Source organism: Silurus meridionalis, chromosome 27 (genome assembly GCF_014805685.1).
Source record: "Silurus meridionalis isolate SWU-2019-XX chromosome 27, ASM1480568v1, whole genome shotgun sequence".
In the NCBI taxonomy this organism is placed as follows: Eukaryota; Metazoa; Chordata; class Actinopteri; order Siluriformes; family Siluridae; genus Silurus; species Silurus meridionalis.
The window spans coordinates 15581775-15607888 of NC_060910.1; the positions used below are offsets into that span (position 1 = coordinate 15581775).

Below are 26114 nucleotides of genomic sequence, written 5' to 3' on the forward strand. Positions count from 1 at the left end.
TAGTCAATGTCTGTCAGGGGAGACGTAGGAACTTTCTTTTTCCTTTTTTAGTAGTTTTTTAAGGCCTACACGCAGGAAATGTGGAGATGTTAGACACAGACACTCATGGTATTTCATTGGGTTTGTCAACTCCTTTATTATCCTTTAGACATGTCAGATGCCTGACTTTTTATAGGTTTTTTTATTATCCAGTGCATACTGAAAGAAGAGTTCATTTAGCAATGATTTTTTACTCATCTATGTGGTAAGAATCGCCATATCGTGCTATCAAGACATTTCATTGGAAATGTAATGTTGGCTACATTATGCGCTAATTACCAGATTTTGTTTCTAATTGGTCTGTTTCTAGCCACAGCCGTGAAGGTTGTTATTGACGCGTTCATTGTACATCGTCATTTCATTGGTAACCAATTGTACATGGACTGGACGCTCCATGTTTGTGAATTAGTCTTCACGTTTTCTGACATGGGGTCGAAGAGGAATAAAACAACGAGTCCCTTCTGTAAAAGATATATTTAATTGTTGTAATTCTTTCTTCTTAGGTAATGACTCGGTCATCTGTGAGGGAATAATCTGCTTTTCCAACACTTCAAAGTGATACGTTTGATGGTAACAGCGTGTACGTATGGATTGGATGGGTATTTTATCTCTATATGCGGCACGAATATGCAAATGCACATATTTACACTTTTAGATTTCGGGTAGAAGAGGAATAAAGCTTTCGTCCAATCAGAACGCATTTTATGAATAAATTGTTTGAATTTCTCTATTAAATAAAATTGGATAAAGTTGAAGGAAGTATCTGCTTCCACACTGGTTTATAAGATATCTGCTAATATTGGGGGGTCTGTACATATTCTGGTATGGAGAAGTTTAACCAAAATATTTTACTTTTACCATGTATATATCACAAGATTTGGCACCCATCAGTATCCATAATACTCCCAGCCAGCCTAAGTATTGCAACCTTTGTGAAATATTTGTCAAATCCCATCCCAAATGTAGAAGACCAAAGGTCGGCCCAAAGCTCCTGGCCCGTTTTTTTGCTCTAATATTAGTACGTGTGCCTGTGCCAGTGAAAATCCCTGTCATGTATTTTTACCCCAGTCCATTCTTTTCACCAGTGACTAGTTGAGGATTTCGATCGGTGCCCAGTCATCCGGTTGAGAGCTGATATATTTTGTGGTTTGGCACAGGATCCATGTCATTTTTTTCCCTCTCTGTAAGGTCTTCGCTGTTACCTTTTGTAAAGCCTGGTTTCTTGCTGTTCGGCGTCTGGCTGCACGAAATTCCTCACGGTAATTCCTCAGTGTATGAAGCAACTACAATGCGCGGCCTTGTAGCCTGTGGTTATGACAGGATTATGCAGTTGGATTGCATTGTGGGGTTTTGTTTTTATGAGACCTTGGCTTGCGTAAGTGACTTGATCGCTCGTCTCGCGCAAGTTTCCGTACTGCCTTTGTCTGACGAAGCTGTGTTTTTTTTTTTTTTTTTTTTTTTTTAAGGCCCCTTTTTTTTCCCAGAGACACTTTTGATTCATTAACACCGTGGTAGGAACTATTTTGTAAAATAGCTTGTTGCTATAGCAGTGATTTTTGGTTTGTGTGTCATACCGCCATATCTTGAGTGTACACAGAGTGTAATTTATCTCGATTTAATTTTTTTATTATTATTATTATCTCGCCCCAGATTTATCCCAAGGCTGCTAGTAATATATACTTTCAGCTTTTATTTTCTTTTTAAGACAACCCTCACCTATTTAAAACCAGCAGTGTGTCCTTAGACCGTTTTTGCACATAAAAGGTCAAATTCATTGCTTGTTTTATCTTTATTATTATTATTTATTTTTTTTAAAGTAATGACTGCTGGGAGTTTGGGTCGATGTTGCTAAGCAGTTTGAGCATGTTGGTAAACACTGGCTGAAGTTGTGTGTGTGTATATGTCTCTTGGCATGTCTAGTCTGCTCCATGTTCCGAACGTCAGTCTCCAGTGAGTCAGCCACTGCCGGTGTACACACTGGCCTAAGTCCAGTCCACACGTCTGGACTCTACCGGGGCCTTGTGATGTCTCTCGTTCACTCTGTCTTCCTGCCTTATCAGACGTTTGCCTGCCAAGAAAGACGTTGTGGCCGGCCAGACAAGTAACATGGTAGCTTGGTGTCTGGTTTCGAAAAGAGCAGCCATGTGACTAAACTCTCGTCAGTAACGCAGTCTTAATACAGAAATCTCCTTTCTCTTCCCTATTTCTCAGAGAAGCTTGGCTGAAAAAAAAAGACAAGGAAATGTGAAAATGCGGGTTGCACGTTCCTGTTACTTCCTGTTACTGGGAAATTATTTGCCGTTATTACGAATTTACACCCTGCTATTGCCATAGCAGAGTACATTGGTAAAGATACAGGGTAAGCCAGTTGGGTTAAAGGTTTACTGACTACCTTTATGTAGAATTGTATGTAAAAACATGTAACATGGATAAGTCCATGTTATAAACTATCGGGAGTTTACTCCCGGTTCATCCGATTTGCGTAAAGAGTTCCCTGTTTACTATCAGTTGGTTATATATTTATTTATTCTCCTGCTGGTCTTTTAGCCCACAGCTTCCTGGATAAGAGGATCCACCCACAGCTCTTGAAAGAACATGATATTGACATGTATATGAGCTTTGCTGATCAAAACTGGATTCTTGTTGAGTAGATGTGTACTTCAAACAAGTACGTGACTACATAGCATAAACCACAACCTTCCACTTAGTAAAAGCACAACAATACTTTGCACACGTATCTGGCTGTCGGCTTTAGAATCAAGTATTTGTAATGTGATTTGCTCTCTGCCCTACTTTTTATACACGTTATATACACATTTCCCTGCTCTGGTTTTCGTCAATTTTTCACTGCATTAAAAAAAATAAAAGATTTCCACAGTAGTATTGAAATTTCCAAATTGTTCTGCTTGCCAGGGCCGACAGTTCAATCGCAGAATGACAGACGTTTTATAAATGCATGATGTTACTTACAAAATATCGTGTGGCAGAAATTTCACTGTTCTGTGAGGACCTGTTTTGGAACGAGTCTCCTAATTTAGCACCTTGGTAACGCTCAGCCGTAACTTTCCCAAAAAAGAGAGAGACGAGGTTGCCGTTTCTTGGCAACAAGAAGTTTTTTTTTTTCGCTTTGGCTGGCTACATGTGTGTGATGAATAAATGTGTTTTATTTCTCACGTAGCAAATTTTCCTTTATTCATAGTGTGCGTGTGGTTAATGGTTTTACCAGGAAATTTGCTGTTTGAGTGAAAGTAAGTTTTGGTTACACTAGTTGGCGAAGTCTGTGTTGTATGACTAAGTTTATTCATTTGTTTTCTTTTTTTCACAAAGATATTTTGCTACGTCACATTGCAATGAGTTAGCAAATGAAATACAGTGAGGCGCTGAGATTTTGAAAGCACCATTATTACCCGATTAGTGTGGAGCTGAGGTGACCTTTTAAAGACTACATCTCATTCATTGTGGGATTTGGCCTCTCGTAGACTTCCTCCCCTCAGACTTCACCATTTGGAAGCTCGTGAAATGTGCAACCTCAGCACACAGCCGAGGCAGTTCAATTGTTTTAGTTTTACCATATCGAGTTTAGGAGACGGGTTCATTCGCTTTAATGTTTAATTGTACACTTTTCTTGTCTGCTGGAAGTGTATTACACAATAAAATCTTTTTATTTTATTTTATTAAGCACACTTGATGGATGAATTCTTAAAAAAAGTTGCTCTAGGTGGCTTTAAGCACCTGCTAAGTAACGTTCAATCATGACTATCATTCTTTTTTTTCTTCAGGCCTTCAAAACTAACGAATGTGTCTCTGAATTTGTTCACTTAAGGGTGCCATTCAAAGGAATGATTTTATTTTTTAACAAGCCTGAACAAGATCCCAAGCTATTTCTTTTTTTGCCATTTTTTTGAGGTGTGGATCTTCACATGCTTGTCTCTGTACTATTATGGACTGAAATTGAAAACAAGGAAACTGGTGTAGAATTGAAAAGACGCTTATCCAATGATGCTTATCCAAAAATGGTCATGTTGCCAGACCTGAACTTCTCCTTGATTTAGTAATTTTTTGATGTTCCTCTTGTCAGGTTCCTTTTTTTTTCAGGGGGGGCCGATCATGAGGAAACAAGTCTTTGAAAACGGTCTGAAATGGGAAGCGACACTGACTGTGCCACTAAGTGACCTTTTCATTAAAGAAAAGCTTTTACAATAAGGCCCTTGTTGCTGAATTGGGAAGCCTGCAAGCAACGGTTTGAATAAGGTTTCCACTGCGCTCTGGGATGATGTGTGTTTTTCCTTAATAACCCGCCGATTGGAGCAGATGCGATGGAAAAAAAAAAAAACTCAATTTCTTTTCACCTGTTGCATATGTTTAATCGACTCTGAGGGTCATGTTCCAGAAATGTCCTGAAACTGAAATCTTGGATGATGCGTAATGGACATAACACTGATTATTAAAAAGCACAACGGCTATTACACAATAACACAATATCCTTCACACCTCTGGATGTATCTAGAGTGTAGAAACATCCTGATTAGCCAGAAAAGTGAATGTTTAATAATACTGCGACTTTCACAGTTTTCATGTTCTAACGATTTTAATTCGCATATTTTATTGTTTCTACTGTAACTTTTTGGTTTCTCACAAACATGACCGGCTCTGACATTGAAAATAGCGAGGCTGGTGAGGGAACACCTGTTTATTGTTGCTATAAAATCGGTGTTGGTGTTTCAAAACTTTTAATAGAGCTATCGTAACCACCCAGTCACTGATTATTTTGCTTTAAAACACTGAAGGTGATTTTATTCCTAACTTTCAACTGCTTTCTATTCTTATGCTTTCCTTTCTCTGAAAATGTTAGCTAGTCAACAATAGTTTCCTGACTAGCATCAGCTTGTGTATTATTGCTATATTTGATCAGTATTATCTTGTATTTTGTAGCATGGTTCAATGGAAGAGTAAGTGATTTTGATGAGAATTTTAACTTGGGACTTGAGATTTGCTTAAAAGATGTAAATCTACTAGGTTCAGAACTATGTTATGTTTTTTGCTATGCAACGAACAAGACACTTAAGACAAGCATATTGTAACCTCCCAAAGTGAGACGAGAGCAGCAGAGGCAGCAACTTGGCATGTGACAGCATGTGAAGGTTTTATCGGGAGACAAAGTCCACATTATCTGCCTGAGTCACACTGGTCACCACACCCGCCAACAGGAACCACTTCCTGTACTGGTGTCTACCATCCCCCTCCCCTCTGTAGCAGAGGAACTCAGTGCACTCCATATCCTCATTCCATTTTGTTTGTTTGTTTTTTTTTGTTCTATGCTCAAATGATGAATATGAGCTAGTAATGTTTATTTGAAGCAACAAAAAGATTTGGTCTTGATTTCATGTCTGTACTGTTGCTGAAATAAAATGATGGGACAGTGTGACCAGACTTTAGGGTGTTATCTACTCCATGCGTGCCATATTTGATTTTTACTTCTGAACTATTATTTTCTCAGGGTTCTAATAGTCTTGTCTAGGACTTGCCTGGTTGAACTTCAGCTTGCTGGATTTGGTGCTGCTTTGGGTAGTTTTTGCTGTATGATCGTGAGTTTAAATCCTACCTTGAGCAAGCATGTAAACCTATTGCTCAGTTGCAAGGTGCAACAGTTTTTCTGTCGATGTAAAAAGAAGCTGTCTAAATTCCCTGAATCATTCGCCAAAGCTGTTTTTCCAGTGTATGTATTTTGCTTGTATCGAAGTTCGCTAATCTTGAGTCCACAAGAGTAGTAGTAATCTTTGACATGCCTCTTTGTTTGCGTGATTTTCTGGAATGAAATGTGCTTGGTATATTGCACAGGATTGCACACAGAAGAGCTGTGGTTCTTCCAGTCCGGACTGTAATCCATGCCGTTTGTGTACAGCTCGTTATCATGCCATGGTTCAAGCATGTTCGCTGCTGTTGTGCCCTAAACCACCATTCGATGTGTTCATGTGTTATAATAGCTTGGAGGCTCTATTTTTGTGGGTTGCAGGATTCCACGAGTGTCTTGTTGGCAGTTTCTGTCCGTTACCCAACGTTTCTCAGAACTCTCACCAATCCTAGGGGTGCAGATAGGAATAGTTACTGTTCTCCTCCAAGTGTTAAAGCACATTAAGGAGTACAATCCTAACCTGTATTCATGACCTGGCAGATGATGCTTATTGTTCGACCTCAACCAGATGTAAAAACTCCATGATTTCCACCCTGAGAAATCGTTGATCTATATGGCCCCAGTCAGGATTTTCGGTTAACATCTGGTCACCATTTGTTTGCTTTCTACACTATCGCAACGCTAATCTCTCCCTCTTCCTTCTGCAGATATGAGACGGGTAGTGAGGCAGAGTAAGTTCCGGCACGTGTTCGGCCAGGCGGTAAAGAATGACCAGTGCTACGATGACATCAGGGTGTCCCGGGTTACGTGGGACAGCGCCTTCTGCGCCGTAAACCCCAGATTTGTCGCCATCATCGTGGAGGCCAGTGGCGGCGGAGCGTTCATGGTTCTGCCTCTTCAGAAGGTAAGGCTTACCGATACTAGTTCGTCAATTTGGGGTCTTGATCAAGGGACTTGCATTTTATATGCAAGTCCATGTCTGTTATGGAGGACTTTCTAGAGGTTTTTCACTATGCATTCTGTTAATAGTATTGTGTTTGTCCAATTAAATACACTTTAGAATGCCAATGTCTCTCCCCTGGATGTGGGGTGCTCTTGCTCTACAGTAGCAGCTTGCATTTTAATTGTTCATATTAACACTCATTAGTCCTAGCCATTGCTTGGTTGAGGGAAAGGTGGACATTTATTTGCATAGTTATTAGAGGGTGGATTTTGTGAGGGGTTGGGGTTTTATATGCTAGAACCTTTTTAGTGCCACAAAGCAAGATCCTCAGTAAGGTAGCAATGTCACAATGTTCGATGCCGACCATTTTGTCTCATCGTTACTGTTGGAGCGTTTTCAAGAGTCGGCCTCAGCTCGGACATGTATGGCAAAAATCCAGAACCATACAGCATATTGCTATTTGATCTGTGAAGGTGGCAGTAAATCAATCCTATTCTTTTCTACAGCAGGGTCCCATATGGGCAAATGCAGATTGTGTGGTGGGGGTTGAGGGAAAGATTGTGGTAAAACTGCTCTTGTTTCCCCTGTACTATAGCTTATTGGTTAAGGCATTGGTCTTTGGTTCTGAAGGTTGTGAGTTCAAATCCCAGCTACACCAAGCTGCCACTCCTGTGGTCCCTGAGCAAGGCCCTTAACCCCATACCTTCTCAATGGTGTGAATATGATAATTGTAAGTCACTAGATTAGATTGCCATAAATGTATATGTAAATACTAGTTATTTTCTATAACAGGGTCCCATAGGGGCAAATGCAGAATGTGCAGTGGTAGTAGAGGGGAAAACCGTCGTAATGCTGCCCTTGTTTCCACTGAAAATGTGCCGTGCTGATATCAGATTTTCCGCTTCGAGGAAATCGGATCCCTTTGCTTTGAAATCCTGCTTTTTTCCGTCCCTTGTTGGAGGATTACTTTTATTGAACTCTTGATAGTGATATCCAGCGTGCCATCATATTCACACTTTTCTCTGACTCAGCAGAGGGGTTGTGTGACATCTGTCACCCTGTGATGTAAGTGCATAGACTTTCCTGTTCAGAAGCGAGACAAATCGGTCTGCTGTGCAACCAAGCGATCATCAGGGATCCTTAACCCCAGAGTTTAATTTCCCTGACCTTATCAACCCCAGTGACCTTCTGTTGTCTTTGCCTTGGATTGGGTCTGACCGCTTAGAATAGCTAGGAAAAGCCATCCTGAGCACTGACGAGCGGCAACCTCTAAAGCAATGCTGCAGCACTCATGCGTCTGTTTTTTTTTAAGCAGCTTCTGCACCTGATGCACAGCACAAGGACTCGACTTCTTTGATTGACCCTTGCAAGGTCCCAAAGTGCTTTCCCAGAATTTTTGTGAAGTGATTGAATGCTACAAATGAAATTGTATCCTGACGATAGAGGACGAGCAGAAGGTGGACTGTTTTGACCCTGAATGGATATTCGATTTGGCCCCACAGCTGTCACTCTTGGTGACGGAGTCTCAAATTACCACAAAGCAACAAAAAGCCCAGGAAAACGGAAACGGACCTGGCATTGGAGACTTGGTCTCAATCAAAAACTCAAAAACATTCTAATTTGCTTGAGTTTAACAAGAGTACTGGATGATCTATATGCCATTCGTGTAGGCTGTCGTTCTTGTCCTGCAACCTGGGTGTGTTCAGTGTGTTTGCTTCGTGTCAGGTTCGAAAATGGAGACGACAAGTAATGTTTTCACGAGCATACACCACATACACCATCAGCCTGGTGTACGCTTTCTGCAAGGGTTGTTTGTGCCGCTCTCTAGAGGAATTCGGCTTCGAAAATCTACGTCAACTGTCAATTTTTTTTTTTGTTTTTTTTTTTTGTATGGAACTTCTAAAACCAAATCTGTTCATCTCATTGTTCTGATGCAGGCTTGGATATAAATGCATCATCAACATGGCATGTGGGTTTCCCCCCCCTCCATGTTTGTGGCTTTGTAGTTTCTGATTTTTACATTCTGCTGGTTTTCTCTTCCTCCTTCTTCAAAACGTCTCTGTATGGCGACGTGACGCGTGACACACGATGAGCCGACTCGTTGCATCTTGTTCCAACTCGAGATTTTCAGGAATGAGAAGCTTTTTGTTAGAGTGCACAGGTTCGTGCAGGCTTGCCCTGCTGTTAACCCGGTGCTTACCTTCTCAATTTGAAGTTCTCTCTCTCACACACATTTAGAGTGTGGTGTGTGTGCATCTGTCTGGAGCCCATCTGGCCCTACCGTCCTGCTCTCCCATTAGTCCCACGGACCTTTTGTTCCCACATGTGCGTCCCAGGCCTTTGTCTGCAGCTTCTGTTCTGCATCTCCAGCTTACGCCTTCACACTCGGCGTCCCTCACTAGGATTCCTGCAGCTCTAAGCCTTATTCATTCCCTGCTTCTGCTTTAACAGGTTTCGAAATGATTCGAATAACAGTAGAGAAGGTTTTATTTTGACTGAGTCACCATGAAACTCTCATATTCTCAACTAATTAAAAAAAAAAAAAAGGGGGACATTAGCCAACTCCTGTGATGCAAAGACCTGACGATATACAGTCTTTTTTTAGTTGTGCCGTATTGTTGCAACTGGAGGCGGAGCATTCGCTGCTACGTTTGCCTACCACACGGACTGTACTTAATATCATCGCTTTCCTACAATGATTTGGGACTACGGGTTGCATTTGATCATCACTGCACAACACAATGTTTAACTGTAATAAATGGACATTCGGTGCCACCCAGATGAGGATGAGGTTGCTCTCAAGGTTTCTTCCTTATGCCAGCTTAGTTTTTCCTTCCCACAATCGCCACCGGCTCGCTCATTATAAATAAACTTACAAAAAAAACCAAAAAAAAAATCCATTCTCTATTACCGCATTATCTGTGTAAAGCTGCTTCGAGACAATGGCCATTGTTCAAAGTGCTATACAAATAAAAACGAATCGAATATATCTAAAATATATATATATATATTTGTACGATTTTGTCGTTTTATTATCGCTATTGTAAGATTGGAAAGTCCGTATTACACATGATTAATAAATCATTTGATGTCAATATTTTTAAACCATATTTTTGTCATGTTGCCCAACCCTTCTGTTGATCAGGTGGCAGTAGAGCTTGGATGAATCCCATGAATTCCATGTTCATCCAGTTCCATGAATACTGTACACGTTGCACAGTTTCTGACTTGAAAGTAACTATAGCGGGACAAAACTGGCCTGTGTTTGCAGCTTTGTCTCCTTTATGCCATGTCCAGCGTGCTGTTTCTGCTTTTAGTCACCCCTCGATTCATTTGACCTTTTTAGGTAAAGAAATAGGTACTGTGTGTACGTGTGTGTTTCTCTGTGTGTAGGTGGCTGATTGACTGGCATGACTCAGCTCAAGTAATTCTTCCTGCTTTTTTCCTACACACCGTGGTCCCTACACTGTGTGTGTGTGTGTGTGTGTGTGTGTGTGTGTGTGTGTGTGTGTGTGTGTGTGTGTGTGTGTGTTTGTGAACATAAAGAAATCGCCACACCTTCCTGATCTGGATTTGCCTGCTCGGGCTAATCCCATCTTTCCTCCCTTCCTACTCCTCTCTCGGCCAGTGTTCCACGTTCTCTCATTATCATATGAAGGGAACGGCAGGAGATCCTCCACTCTCTCACTCGCTCCCCTCCTCCTTCCTCTGTCTTTGGCTCACGCATTCCTGCTGTCCATTCAGACCATGAATTAAGCGGCGCGAGAGAGAGAGAGCTCTTCGCACATTATTCCTCATACTCGGCATCTCGCGCTCATTTTCGAGCTCCTGGTGATTAAATGCCGGAGCTGATTTAGAGTGATCGCATTTGGTTGCAGTTTTGTAAGGTCGGTGTTACGGCCTCGGCTCATCCTGCGAGGCAAGCTGAGAGGAAGAGAGGAATGGGAGGGGGCGGGCTTGAGGGTGAGACAGAGGGAGAGGAAGCGGCATTCTGGTTTGGTCAAAGCAAAGCCCATTTATTCATCCTGTTTAAGGTCTGCTTTAGGTGACGTGTTCATATAGGGTGTGTGTGTGTCTAATAGCAGATCCTGATGAAGATTTCTGCCAAAGGGCAAATATCACCAAGTAGACGTGTGTGTGTGTGTGTGTGTGTGTGTGTGTGTGTGTGCGCGTGCGCGTGCACGTTCGAGTGTATGACTGACTGCACGTGTCATTCTCATTCCCAATCTGTATTCCAGCAGACTCTTCCTCCTTTTGAGCTCTGGAGGCCACCGACTTCAGATTTTACCATATATGGTCATACTCTGCTCCCCGCCTGTCACTCTTCCAGCCCAACTTCCTGCTGCTTCCCCATTGGCTAAACTTTAGAGCAGTCGACCAATCGGAGGTCTTCAGTCTTCTGACTGGGCTGAAAGGGTGCAGTTCAGGTTTTCTTCCCCCTTCCTTCGAGTCAAGTGCTTCACTGTATCTGGTTGGAACTCTGCCGACTCGGCATGTGTGTGCGCGAATAGATTTTGTTTTAATGTCGTTTGAATGAATTACGGCTCTCTCTCTCTCTATCGCCTTATCCCTATCTTTTCTCCTATCCTTCTCTCTTGTCTGCATTTATCAGTCTTGTTGCAGCTAGTTGGTTGGTTTTTGGAGTACTGTAGCTGTACTGTAACTGGCGTAAGGCCCAACACACACTGTGTAATTTGCAGTTTAACACGATATTTAGATATGCGAAAGGTTAATTAGGCCCTGTGTAGAGTTTACAGACGCTCATTTGGCCAATTTAACGTTCCTTATTTCAGTTCATTTTTACTTGTATAAAGTTTTTAACAATAGACATGAATTGAAGCAGCTTTACAGAGATAAAAAGGTTAAGTTGTAAAAAGAATGTCTACATTTGTTCCTCATAATTTTAGGTTGATCTCTAATAAACAAGCTAGTGACAACTTAAAAAATCTTGAGAGGAACCAGACTCAAGAGGGAACCCATCCTCATCTGGGTGGCACCGAATGTCCATTCATTAAAACGATATTTTTTATTTATTAATTTTTTTCCAAGTAGATTTAATTTATTTAATTACATTATAACAAATATTTTTTTTATCCTGTCTGCATTTTTTTGCCTACATTTGATTAAGGCACAGAAAATATATTATCTTTCTGTTATCTTGTTTTGATTTGGCTGGAGAATTAAAATTCATCAAATAAATAAATAATAAAATGATTAAAAAAATTATAGTAGTAAATCTTTTTTTAATTTTTTTTTTTATTATTCACTTAATATGAAGTGTGGAAATAAATCAAAAGAACTGATGAATAATGGACTAAAAGTTGATCAGAAATCAAGTCGTGCTTTGTATATTATTTTTTTTGTATTTTATTTTTTTTGTCATTCCAGCCATATACAGTAGAGGAGTAACGAAAGGTAACACAAATCGCACAGAGCTATACAAAACTACCCGGAACACTACATAAGTTGCACATTTAATGCCGAGGACAACAGACGATAGTGAGACGATAGACATAGTGACGCTGTGAGGTAGATTTGTGAATGAATTGTGCATATAATAAATGTTAATTTATCTGTGTGTTTGTATTGAGCACTCATATGGTTTGCGGAAAGAAACTTTTATACAGTCTGGACGTGACGGCCCGAATGCTCCGGTACCAATTCCCAGACGGCATAAGATTAAGGACTGTTTGTGAAGGGTGTATGTGAGATCAGCTCCAATGCTGGTGGCCTTGTGTATGCAGCAGGTCGTGCAACTGGAAAGGTGGTAGCTTTGTGTTTAAGGTATTGGACGTTGCATCCTGGGCCCCCGAGCAAGACCCTTAACCCCATTGCTGCTCAGTTTTATGAATGAGATGATGTCTTGGATAAGGGCCAAATGCAGCGAATGAAGAGAGACCCCAACAATCTTTCTCAACCCTCCTCACTATCCATTGTCTGAACCTGTGCGATTCTAAAACCAGGCGGTGATGCAAGTGCCCATGATGCTCTCGATGGTCCCTCTGTGAGAATAGGTGGTGGGAGATGGTAAAGACGCTACTGGGACCAGGTGATGTTCTCCGCCAATGATAGTTGTACATGGGCAAAATACTTAGCCATAACAGGTTTCTCCCTAAACTGCTACCACAAAGATGGAAAGACATAATTGATTTGGATGTCTTTCCTCTTCACTTGATCTAGGAGACCGGTTCCAAACAATTGGCTACACTCCAGGACTCCTCGCCCTACATCAGCATCTGACTTTACTAAATGGCTGAACGAGCACAAATCTCCACAAGCACTCTCCAAAATCAAGTGGAACAATATTTCAGAAGAGTGGAGATTAATATTACAGTGAATAGGGACTAAATGTGGAATAGGATGTTCACAAAAAAAGCTAATACCAATCCTATCGACAGGCGTCCACAACCTTTTGTTCATATAACTAGATGTAAAAACTATTAATAAAATTGGATAGTCTGTGCTAAAAAATGCCCAATGTGACTTGTGGGTGTTAATATTCTTGCTGCCACATTTTGTGCAAGTTGTAGTAACGGTGGTGGATCTGAAAATTCAGTGCAGTGCATTATGCTGGTCGAGACGGGGGGGAGGAGCATGGATCAATTCTTTGGCATCTTGTAACCAGATATGGGGGGTTCCAGTCAAAGGAGCTGATGGAATATAATTTGAGTAATGTTATTAATGTGCAGTTTAAAAGATAAAGTTACACTCGTATTTCAAATTAGATTTTTGGCTTCAGAGTCTGATTTCCAAGCCTACTTTATATCTTTTTTTTTGTTTTTGTTTCACTACCACTGACAAGTAATAAACTCGTTATTCACACAGCCATCAGTGCTGGGCATCTCATCCGAGTTAGATCAATCATCAATGTTGATTCTTTTGGCAATGTATACAAAGAAACTTAAAAAGTCCAACGCATTGTCTGATGTTCCTCTTCATTAAAAAATGTGTACAAAGCCAGCTCTCTGAAGATCTGCTATACATGGGGTTGGAGTGGAACATTTCCTGTGATAGATCTCCGACCTCAACCCTATTGAACACCTTTGAGATGAATTTTTCTATCTGACTGCACCCCAGGCCTCCTCACCTCACCTACATCAGTACCTGACTTTATTAACATCCCTGATTCTTACAGGAATAGGGAGACCCACAAAGTTCTCTGTCTGTTTAAAGGTCTTCTTTGATCTACAGTGTCAAATGCAATGGATCCACACCCAGACATTGAATTCTCACCCATGATTAGTCAGAAGGTCTTAATTTCATTTTATTTAACTTGATTTTACACAGCAGCAAGATAGGTCAGCTTCAATGCAAGAGTTTTTCAGTGTCTGTTCTTTTGTAAAGCCAACAGCAAATCTGTGGGCTTTATCTTTTTAGGTACAGGATAGTCTTTTGGACAGAGAACACGTGTTGAGTTTTCTCAATAGAACATAAACAGTGTTTTGTCTGAATTTGTTCGTTTTGTCTAACTTGGAGGAGAATAGAAGAAGAAATAAGAGTCTGGTATATATGTTTAAATATAGGCATATGATATTAAATATAATTTGCGCACGTTTTATTGAATGGTTAATACCGGGAAGGTTTACATAAGGAAGGAGTCTCCAGTGTCGGAGCATTTTTCTTGTTATTCCGCTGTACCCTTTTGATTCCGAAGCATTTCTAATGTTGACAAGTGGTTGCTCAGTGGTTAAGGTTATGGGTTACCGATCGGAACATCTGGGGTTTAAGCACCAGTATTCCCAGCCTGGGCCCTTGACCAAGGCCCTTGACCCTCTATGTTCTAGGTGTGTTGTATCATGACTAACCCAGTGCTCTGATCCTAGCTTCCCAGCATTGCTGTGTACAGAAATGGAAATATACAAAATCAGTTATGTCAGTACTTAAGAATTACAGTGGAACCTCGGCGCTCGCGAGGGTTAGGGACCAAGACCGGTCGCGAGTTCTGAATTTTCGCAACCTTTTGATACGCCCCTTCCAACTCAGTAAAAACCCAAAGAACACTATACGAAATCGATTTAAATCAGTAAATAACACTATTTCACTATTAACATAATAAAAATAGTTTTAAAGCATTTTTTAGACAATTTTAATGAGATAAACCTTGATTAGAAATGTTAAAACTAGCGTTTTGAGCGGCTGCGGTTGCTCACGAGTCGATCTGAATGAGAGTCGCCGGTCGGAATGAAAGTCGCGAGCATGCGAGGTCGCGAGCGCTGAGGCCGCGAGCTCCGAGGTTCCACTGTATAGGTAACCAGTTTTAGCAATACGAGAGAGGGATGGATGGATGGATGTAATGATAAATATTACTATGAAAAGTTATTATGAGGCTATTGGATCAATACAGCATTCCATATAAGTGATGAGGTGATTTGTTTTTATTGACTACTCCTAATAGGTATATAGATAATGTGGTTTAAAAGAGTCAGACAGAAGTTTTGTATGGCATGAAGCTAACAGCACTTTATTTAAAGACTGTGGATAAAAATGAGGGTAGTGAGCCCTTTAGCTTTCCTTGACTTCGTGTATTCTCTCCTTTGCCCTCGTCCTGAACTCATACACAAGTGCGATGTTTTTTTTCTCTCCCATCCCAACTTGACAGGATTTCTCAACTGTTTTTTTTTAGGTCATTTTTTAAAAATGGCCCTGCGACGACCTCTTGCTATTTGCCTGAACTTGAGAAGTGGGACATCAGACACCGTTGATGTCTGTGGGTACTATATTTTTATGTAACGGTTTCTTGGCATATGAATTGGGTTATTAAATAGGAAGGAGTCTCCAGTGTAAGGACACCGTACTTAGCACTTTTCTTTTTATTCCTGATGGATCTATTTACTGCATCAGTCATGTGGAATTGTCCATCAGTACTGAGCCTGAGAGTCAGTGTCCACTTTTGTGTTCTTGCTTTTGTTGACACTAAAGAATCTATGGGAAACCATTGTTCTATGTACAGCTCTGAAGTCTATTGTGTCATTTTTTTATTTATTTTTTTAAAGTGTGTGGTGTGTTTGTGGGTGTGTCCTTGTCTTTCGGTTTGTAGTCTGCTCGTGTCCTCGTTTCCTGTGGTGCTGGGATTGGTCGTGTTCTTAGTGATGTCATGAAGCAGGAGGCGTGGCAACCACACACACAACAGCTGTTGAATGCCTAGTCACCTGCTCGGCCACGTTCACACTCTTTGTTTCGCATGGGGCCAAAGGTCCAAAGGTCATGACCTAGCACACCCAAAAGGCCCTGACGTCATCTGGAAGTCAGTTGTGGGGAAGCAGAGCCGCAGACGTCCTTTCATTTGGTGCTTTTCATTGTGTGCGATTGAGAGACTGTGTGGGTGCCTTGTTGTCTATGGATCTAAATCTAGATGTATAGATTTAGCTGCAGTTACAGAAAACGAATGACAGAAACAAAGAAATTTCATTCGTTATAGTGAGCTTGAATTCAAATCACACGTTTCTATTAACGCACTCGCTTTAATTATGCATAATTTTTTTTTTCGGTCATAGGGACATCATTGTTTGAGACATGTCCTAAGGCTAATAATAAATGGTTCGCTGAAAAAAGTGTTGAATCAAATAACAGCATCTTGATGTGATGACGATTTCTGTAAGCTTGTGTTTATTGGACTTTTAGGTAATGAGTCTTCATTGTCCAGCTTTGTAACAGTAAAGCTTAGTCAGCGCAAGGTTAGTCAGCGCTAATTGATTGGCTACAGTTAGTGCTACGGTTTGTGCTACAGTTGGTTGGCTGAAGATAGATTGCTAAGTTTGGTCGACTTTGATTTGTGCAACGTTTGTCGGCTGTGTTTGGTGTAAGGTTGGACAGCTAAGATTGGTCGGGTACAAATTCTCAGCTAAAGGTTGGTCAGGGAATTGATTGGTTGTTATAACAGTTTGGCTTTAACTGTTACACCAAACTGTTACAAACCAAAGTGTAATTACAGTGTAATTATAGACATTGAGAGTTTTTTGTGGGTTTTTTACCTCAGATGTTAGGGTAATTACCAAAAAAATAATCCATTCTATCTTGTTTTGCAGCTACTATGACTTTAACATGTCAGGGAAAAAAGTTTGTTAGCTAGCAAACTAGCATGCTGATGATTTACCTCAGTCGTGTCCAGTCATGTAGCAATAATTTCGTTATCAATGTTACCACAGGAATTGTATATTTTGTGTTATTACTTCATGGTTGTTGTACAGTGTAGATCATTTCCTACATTGTGTTTGTTTGTTTTATTTTCCTAAAGTCCTGTTTGTCCACGTCCAGATTCTCGCACATTCCCTTCGATGGCCCTCGTTCACATTTAGTACAGGAATGCGATGCAAGCTAGAGCTCATTGCACAGGAATGCCATCTGTAATTCAAATGCTGAAAACCCGAGTATGAAAAGGATAACGTGTAAGATGCAAATGTAGCTAACCATAAATATGCCAAAACTAATACAAATTATTTATGATGTAACTTTCTTTTTTGGCAGCCCAAATGCTTAGATAATCTTTTGAACTATTTGTTTTTTTCCCCAAATGGTACAGTGTGTGTTTGATTCCTTACTAATGAAAATGCCTCTAGTTTGGAATAGTCCAATGCTATGGCCGCAAGTTTGGCCAGGTCCTATTCAATTGGCTTTAGTTGAAATGGTCCCATTTCATGACCTGTAGTTTGGGCAGGTCTTATCCCATGTCCTGCAGTTTGGGGTTGAGTTAAATTTCCTTTAGTTCGAATGGTCTCATTTCAAGACCCATGGTTTGGAATAGTCCCGTTTTTGAAGAATCTGCACTGCTCTTTACTCGAGTTCGATCGATTCATCGGATTTTCTGGTTGATTGCTGGAACTTTGCTGGAATTAAATTATTATTTTTTTATATACATCTCTATGCAACATTATATCCTTAAGGGGGGAAACTTCGGGAACATCGGACTTATCCATGTGTCCTAACCAATAAAGACCTAATATTGGAAAAAAGACAAATCTTCCACAAGGTATACTATACTATACTAGAGGTCGACTGATTAATCGGTAATCAGCAAAAATCCATACCGATAGTTTTTCCGGGTTGCGTTATACAGCTCTAGATCAAGAGTGAATCACTGATGCTACATGCTGTTTATTTGAAGTGGCTTTTTTTTTTTGGTTGTTACTTTTTGTTTCAGTTTTGAATGCATGTCTTTTATTGTTCTCAGCATTTATAAAATATAATATATTCATATTTATTTCATTTAGCACATTTTGATATTATATATGCCACTTTTTTATACATTTTAAAAATAAATTTTATTTGAAGTATATTCCCATTGCTATTTAATATTTTTCTTTTAATACACTTGGGTGACTAGGAACAGAAAATATATTTCAAGCATGACTTCCTGTACCACAGGGGTATAAATATGAGGTTCATCACAATGGGTAAAACCAAAGTTGTTGAGCTTCACAAAGTGGCATATGGCTATAAGAAAATAAAGTATACAGGAAATATGAATGAACCTGGGAGAGGATTTGTGTCTTACCTTATACGTCAGACATTTTTATAATTTGTTATTGTGCTTAAACATGTTTTATTCTCTCCTCTTTTTGCAGTCGGGCCGTATAGATAAGTCCTACCCGACGGTATGTGGACACACGGGGCCAGTGTTGGACATCGACTGGTGTCCTCACAACGATCAAGTGATCGCCAGCGGCTCTGAGGACTGCACCATCATGGTAAGATTTTTTTTCTTTTATTCTTACGCTTACATATGTTGTGTGTTAAATCCACAAACTTTTGAGATATATGATATGACGTCTACACTTTCAATGTGCAAACCAGTCTTGTATTCAGAGGCCAAGCACACGCAATAAATCAATACTAAATCATACATTTGTTCTAGTGTTTATTGGTTTGTTATTATGTTACATTTAAAGATGTTTGTGCCACCCATTCGGTTTACTTATTGTAGCATTAATCAAAGTATGAGTCATTAAAATAGCAGCTGATGAGCCTGTGCAGATCCTCACTTCCTGCTTTAGGATGATTCATGTGCCGATGAATGCTTCCAGTGTTTTGTAGGATAGTAAACTTTATAAGGGTTATAATAAATAAGGAGTATGAAAACTCCAGCATGCTAGGCAATCTGGGTGTGGCCAGGTATGCTAATGAGCATGTCCAATCCTGTAAATCCGTTTTAGGACTGAAACGGAAAGTGTTTGAATGTTCGCGTAGACTAAACAGGCCGCCATTGCTTGCTCGGTTTGCTTTTACACGCTAGTTTGCTAAACAGAGCTTTAATTACAGACCGAAAGCATTTTAAAATTCGCAATGTTACATCATATACAGAATGTACCAAGTTTTTTATAGTTGTTTTTAATTGTGTGTTGAGCAAACTTTCTGTGAATTAGAAAAATTTCTTATGAATTTTTCCTTTTGATTTAGGGCAAAACAATTGCATCGTTTAGAAAAGGTGTAAAAAGGCTTTAAACAAGTTTGATCTCATGGGTTTAGGTTCGGAAGGATCCTATTTGGAGGTCAACCGATTCATTGAGTTTTGCCAAATCATCGGCACGGATAGTTGATTGCTGGAACTATTAGCTATCTGCAAAAAAAAAAAAATTCCGCCTTGACTTCGTTCTGCTTTCATTACTGGAGGGGCACGGAGAGCGATGTATTCTATTTATTATTTATAATTTATTAATGATGTATATTCATATTTATTTTATTTAGCACATTTGGTCACATTTTCATGATTCAGTACTATTCTTTTTATTTTTGTGATAAAGTTTGGTACTAGAATGTCATGATAGTTTTCTATTTTAAAAATGAGTCAAATCCCCTAAAATCAGTCAGTTTGTGAATATCCCATCCAAATATCCTATAGTTTGGAAACATCCCATTCCTGTTTGGAATTGCTTAAGTGACCTTTTGGATAGTTTGGAAAGAGCCTTTCATTCCTAGGGTGTGTAGTTTGGAGAAGGCTCATAGTTTAGTTAAGAATCTTGTCATGGCTCGTAGTTTGAAAAAGACCCATTCCAAGACCCAGACATATAGATTATAAAGACCTATAGTTTGGAAAACACATCTCAAGGTCTATAGTTTGGAAAATTCCAATCTCTGCAACCACAATTATGAACAGCCCTGTTAACCTTTAGTTTGGAAAGATGTTTTCCCAAGACCTATAGTCTGGAATGGTCTCTTCCTAAGACCTATAATTTGGAAAGATCTCATCCCAGTGCCAATTGTTTGAAATGGTCACATTTTAAAGCTAATTGCAAAGCATGTAGATTGAGTAGTTGAGAACAGTCCCATCCTATTCCCTCTTGTATAGAAGACAAACACATCGATGTTAGTTTGGTGTACATTTTTATTCCGTTATTTACTGTATTATTGCTCTTATTGGCATTTAGATTTTATAATCTACTAAAACATGCAGTGTTGTAAACGCTGTCTTTGCAATACTGATGACACTCCGGTCATGCAACAGCAGTAAGTAGTTTACTAATGCAGCAGCAAAACAGCTGCAACACTAAAAACCTCCCAGACAGTGATTTGGGACAGCAGGTGTGAAGGTCCATACATATCTGTCTCCCTATTCTTTGCTACAAGAATAATAATTGTATCTGGGTTTTATAACCGGACGCAGATATATATATATATATATATATATATATATATATATATATAATCCATATTGTGTAGCAAAAGTTGACAGATCAGTGCTCAGGCTGAGAGCATTTTTAATGGAATATTCTCCTAAATCTCTCACTGAAATATGAAGCCATGGTGAAGTGGAGACCTGTTGGCATTGTAGACATTGACCTGCTCTTGGAGAATGTCTGAAACTAAATAAGGGGTGTGTCTGGGTGGTATTGACATGGTATAGTGTAGGTGAGAGAAGCAGGGAGGTTGTTCTTTTCATTGGCGTCCATTTAACCACCAACCATTAAAATAAATGGTGGAACGAATTGTGATGAATTCCTGCTTTGAGATTATGCATCATGTGTACACAACTAAAGTGCTGATCTAGGTTCTGGTTTCGTGTCTAATCTCAATATACACTGAAAGATCAGCCTTAGATCAGCGTCGAGAGAGATCAGATACTTGCAGTCTGCTTCCCCCTAGAGGCGTAAAAATGCAAGTGCCAAGCCTTTGACTTCAGACTGGTTGAAAGAACTGCTTTTTCTAGCAATATGATTTTCCTCCCCGTGCTTTTACCACAAATTTTGTGGCACACAGTTGTATAGGATACTTTTGATGTGCGAGCATTAAATTTTCCCTTCATGAAAAATAGTATTGAACTTCAATGCAAATATAAAAGTTAAAAAAATAAAAACCCTACTGAACCAGAAAATTAGTATCCTACTGACTCAGGAAAACTTGCTAAATGAAATAAGAATATATTAATTATAACTGAATTCAAATTAAAACAGCATGTGGCTTCAGTGATTTACCTCTAGAGGCCGCTCTTATACTATGTAAAGTAATCTGGAAAAAGTTTGTTTCCTCTTCTTCTTCTTATTATTATTATAAGGATTTTTGCCAAAACCGATTAATCGGTTGACGTCTATTTTAGTATAACATAAGGAGGATTAGTAATTTTTTTAATATTAGGTCTTTAATTGTTAGGACATGGGGATTAGACCGATGTTCCCGAAGCTCCACCCTCAGGATATAAGCTTGCTCATATAGATAATAAAATATTATCTATATGAGCTATATGTATATAAAATAATATTTTTATTGAGCTCAGCTTTTTTATTTTTCAGCTTTCTAAATGCAATGCTGTATTTAATTTATTTTTTTTTTTGCTTTTTGAGTATTTGTGAAGGCTTTTGGCCCTATTCGTTATGCATATTGTTCTTTTCTGCAGATTCCATTTCTTCGATGTTGGTGCTGTATTAAACCACGGGTTTCGTCTCATTACAGGTGTGGCAGATCCCCGAGAACGGTTTGGTGACCCCCATGGCGGAGCCTGTGGTGGTCCTGGAAGGCCACTCTAAAAGAGTGGGCATCATCACCTGGCACCCGACGGCCCGCAACATTCTACTCAGTGCCGGTGAGGGACAGGGACATGCCTCACACACTTCAGCATGTCCTGACACATCCTACAAGTCATTGTGTATTGAAAAAACACACTGAGACTAGAAAAAAAGGGAGAAAGGAAGGAAGTAGCAAAGGGAGAAGGGAAAAAGGAATGGAGGAAAGAAATACAGAAATTAAGTAGGAAAGGAGGACAGGTAATAGGAGAGAAGCAAAAAAAAGAAATCACAAATTGCATTTTGCTTTTTTCCCCTTTAGGAAACGATCAATGACTTGGTGTTGTAATGGAGTGAAGAAGGAAGGAAAGAAAAAAGGATAGTGAGTGTGAAAGAAGGAAGGAAGGAGCGAAATAAGGAATGTAACTAGAAAGGAGAGTAAGTAGGAAAGAAAGAAGGACTTTTTTATCTTTTATATTACAAAAAAACAAGAAAGCACAAATTGCAATTTGCTTTTAAATGGATAGTGAGTGTGAAAGAAGGAAGGAAAGTAATTAGGAATTAAAGAAAGAAGGAAAGTAAGAATTAAATTAGGAAAGTAAGAAAGGGATGGAAAGAAGGACAAGACAGTAGGAATGGAGCAAAGAATTGTAAGCATGAATTGCGATTCGCTTTTGTCATTTTGGAAACGATTAAAAACTTTGTTGTAATGGAGCGAAGACTGAATCTATAGACGGAATCAACACTTTCTGCTCAACAAATGTTTAGGTTGCGATAACGCGATCATGATCTGGAATGTGGGCACGGGCGAGGCGCTCATCACGCTGGAGGACATGCACCCGGATGTCATCTTCAGCGCGTGCTGGAACCGCAACGGCAGCCTCATCTGCACCGCCTGCAAGGACAAGAAAATCCGTGTCATCGACCCGCGCAAGGAGGAGATCGTTGCGGTATCTGCGCTCTCTCTCACACACACACACACACACACACACACACACACACACACACACACACAGTGTACCGATTCTATCGTTTTGAGGAAATTTGATATTTACACACTCACACACATCTGTATTTACTAGTGTTGTCCTGTTTGTGTATAAGCAACTTATCGAGTGTGTGTTTGCATGTATCAGGAGAAGGATAAAGCCCACGAGGGAGCGAGGCCCATGAGAGCCATCTTCCTGTCTGATGGGAATGTTTTCACCACTGGCTTCAGCCGCATGAGCGAGAGACAGCTCGCACTCTGGAACCCGGTACAATACTTTTTATATACACACACACACATAGCACTATGTCTACACACAACTCCTGCTTTGCACTGAGATTTAGGTCCAAAATGTGTGAGGATGATTGAGGAATTGGTAGTCAAGTGGCTGAGACGTTAGACTTTGGATCAGAAGGTTGTGAGTTCAAATCCCAGCCCCACCCAGCTGAGCTCTTGAGCAAGGCCCTTAACCCTCAACATTGTGAACGAGAAAATCGTCTGCCAAAATGCCCCAAATCCCGTAAATGTATGTTTTTTTTAGGCTGAAAATGACCATAATGTACCATGGTACTTTCTATTGGATGTGGCTGTGCTGGGATCCGAACTTACGACCCTCCGATACAAACACCTAGTTGATACATAAAAAATTTGTGACATTCGGATTTGTATTTTTTTTTCCAGCAAAACATGGAGGAGCCCATTTCAGTCCACGAGATGGACACCAGCAACGGAGTCCTCCTGCCTTTCTACGACCCCGACACCAACGTCGTGTACCTGTGCGGAAAGGTAAGAACCACCGTTACAGCTGTGTGTGTGTGTGTGTGTGTGTGTGTGTGTGTGTGTGTGTGTGTGTGTGTGTGTGTGTGTGTGTGTGTTGAGGTACGAGTTATAACACTAGTGGCTTCTTTATTCAGAACTAAATTGTAAATGAAATGATTGAAGGAAGGAAGAAATGAAGGGAGGATTGTACAAAAGTCAAAAAAGAAAGAAGGAAAATGGAAAGAAGTAAGGAAGGAAAGCAGGTAAAAGAATGGGAGAAAGACTAAAAGTAGGAAAGAAGCGAAGATAAAAACGGCAAATCGCAATTTCGTCATTTCGGAAACAACGGCAGAGGAAGGAAGGAAGGAAAATAAGAAAGAACAAAATGAGAAAAGAAGGCAGAAAAGTAACTAGGAAAGAAAGAAGGAAAGGTGGGTGGTAAGATGGACAGAAGGTAGGAAAGAAAGCACAAATTGCAACTCGCTTTTTTCATTTAGAGTCGATGACCTTGGGTTGTGATGGCGTGAAGAAGGAAGGAAAGTAGAAAAGAAAGAAGGGACGAAAGTAGGAAAGCAAGAAGAAAAGTAAGAATGAAAATGAAAGAAGAAAATCAAGTAGGAAAGCACAAGTTTCAATTCGCTTTGGATATTTAAGGAATAAACACCTTGTGATGGAATGAAGGAGCAAAGAAAATAGGAAAGAATGTGGGAATGAAGCAAAGAAAAGAAAGAAAAAAGGAAAGCATGAATTGACATGAACATATTAAGCATCACTTCATCTGTGGAACTGCATAAGACATTCATCCTATTACTGAGACATTCTCAAACCTGCACTTCTTCCTTATTTTGATGATTTCTTTCTTTTTTTTCCTCCTTTACATCAGGGTGACAGCAGCATCCGCTACTTCGAGATCACCGAAGAGGCGCCCTACGTGCATTACCTCAGCACGTTCACCACCAAGGAGCCTCAGAGGGGCATGGGCTACATGCCCAAGAGAGGTCTGGACGTCAACAAGTGTGAGATCGCCAGGTGAGAGGAAAACATTAGATTTTATGGACAAAAGGTTTGTGGACACCTGAGCAAAAAAGAAACACTGGGGTTTAGTCATGGATACAATTCATCCCAGAGGGGTACTTCCAAGATCTTCCAATCATGGAGCTGGCTTTGTGACGGGAAGTTTTGGAACAGTTTGACGAAGAACCACTCAGGTGTCCCAACACTATATATATATTTTTTTGTCCCTGTAGCGTATTTGTCTGACCGTGTTTGTGTAAGATTGTCCTGTAGAGGGCAGCACACGATTTCCTTATAGATTTTCCTTCAGCGTTTTCATGGATTTAGGAATTGGAGTAACCTGTTGGTGTGTTTTCAGGTTTTACAAGCTGCACGAGAGGAAGTGTGAGCCAATCATCATGACGGTGCCAAGAAAAGTGAGTTCTCCATGCCATGTTTTTTTTATTTTTTTTTTTAGATGTTTTGTTCCTGCCATGAACAGTAACTGACTTTAATTCAACTAGCTAAAGTGTTTGATGTTTATTAGTGATGTAGGAAAAGAAAATCCCAAAACCCAGATATGACAACTTCCACAAACTGTTACCTCAAATGTCTTTGGATGCAGTAGCATGATTTTTTTACTTGAACTATGAAATCCACCTCCATGCAAATATGCTTTACATGGTTTGCAGTGAAAGATCTACTGTACTGCATTCTGTCCTCAAGCCTATTAAACACTTCTGGGATGAATTGGAACGCTGACTGTACCAGAGGCCCTCCTCACCTTCACCTACATCAATACCTGACTTTACTAACACGCTTATGATTGAATGAAATCTCACAAATCTTCAAAACTTTTTTGCTACATTTTATTCAGTATGGGTTTCCTCAGGATTATATGGTATATATGACCGTGCCCCCTGTGCACAATGCCAGCCAACTTCGGTCCAATGAAGGCTTTTGGGATGAACTTTGAACACCAAGTCAACCTCAAATCTTGTCACGTATTGTCTGTGCTTGATGGACTAGCGGCTGAAAGAACACGCATCCCTACAGCCACCCTCAAAAACATAGTGGAACCTCTTCCCAGAACAGTGGAATGGGATGTTTCGCAAAGACAAATGGATGGGATTGGTCATGTGATTGGTCAATCCAAAATATAATCCCGAATGCCGTTGAACAAGGAAGCATCCAGTCAAGATGAATGCTGGATTTCAAAAACCAGGGTCCAAGGTCACAGCAAGGTTCTCTGGAAGCTTCCTTCCTGTTTAGTGTATTTTAAAAGTACATTAGTAATGAGAAGGATCTGACGTGGTGGTGGTGGTGTTTCTGGACGCTTTGACTTTTTGATGTATTTCTTTCTTTTTTTCTTTTTTTTTTATTGCATCAAGTTTCTTCTCAAATGATAGTTCTCTAAACTATTTCTCACTTCTTCTCTCTCCCCCTGCAGTCGGACCTGTTCCAGGACGATTTGTATCCGGACACGGCCGGGCCGGATTGCGCGATCGAAGCCGAGGACTGGTTCGACGGCAAAAACGGCGAGCCGATCCTGATCTCGCTCAAGGACGGCTACATTCCGGCCAAGAACCGCGACCTCAAGGTGGTCAAGAAAAACATCCTGGACAGCAAGACCAAGCCCAGCAAGAACTCAGAGAACAACTCCGCCAGTGCTCCTGCCGCCAAAACCGCCACTGCGGCCACACCTTGTGCCGTACGTTTCTCACTTTCCTTTGCGTTATTAAGTCCCATTGCTTTCACTCGCTTCTTCCATACATGGATCTCTTGTCGATATTCTTTTTTTAATGACCCCGTATCTCTCTCTTGCTTTCT

The 26114-nt window shown here is 40.2% G+C and overlaps 1 protein-coding gene across 2 annotated transcripts in view; it reads left to right on the top strand.

The window, feature by feature from the left end:
- The window catches only part of coro1ca (coronin, actin binding protein, 1Ca), a 40718-nt gene that overhangs the window by 11280 nt on the left and 3324 nt on the right, over positions 1-26114 (top strand). For both annotated transcript variants that reach the window (XM_046841486.1, XM_046841487.1), the window contains 9 exons: positions 6379-6575; positions 18176-18298; positions 21495-21624; positions 22313-22494; positions 22681-22800; positions 23214-23318; positions 24175-24320; positions 24664-24721; positions 25735-25995. In XM_046841486.1, coding sequence (XP_046697442.1) covers positions 6379-6575; positions 18176-18298; positions 21495-21624; positions 22313-22494; positions 22681-22800; positions 23214-23318; positions 24175-24320; positions 24664-24721; positions 25735-25995 — 1322 coding nt within the window. The remainder of the gene's footprint in view (positions 1-6378; positions 6576-18175; positions 18299-21494; positions 21625-22312; positions 22495-22680; positions 22801-23213; positions 23319-24174; positions 24321-24663; positions 24722-25734; positions 25996-26114) is intronic.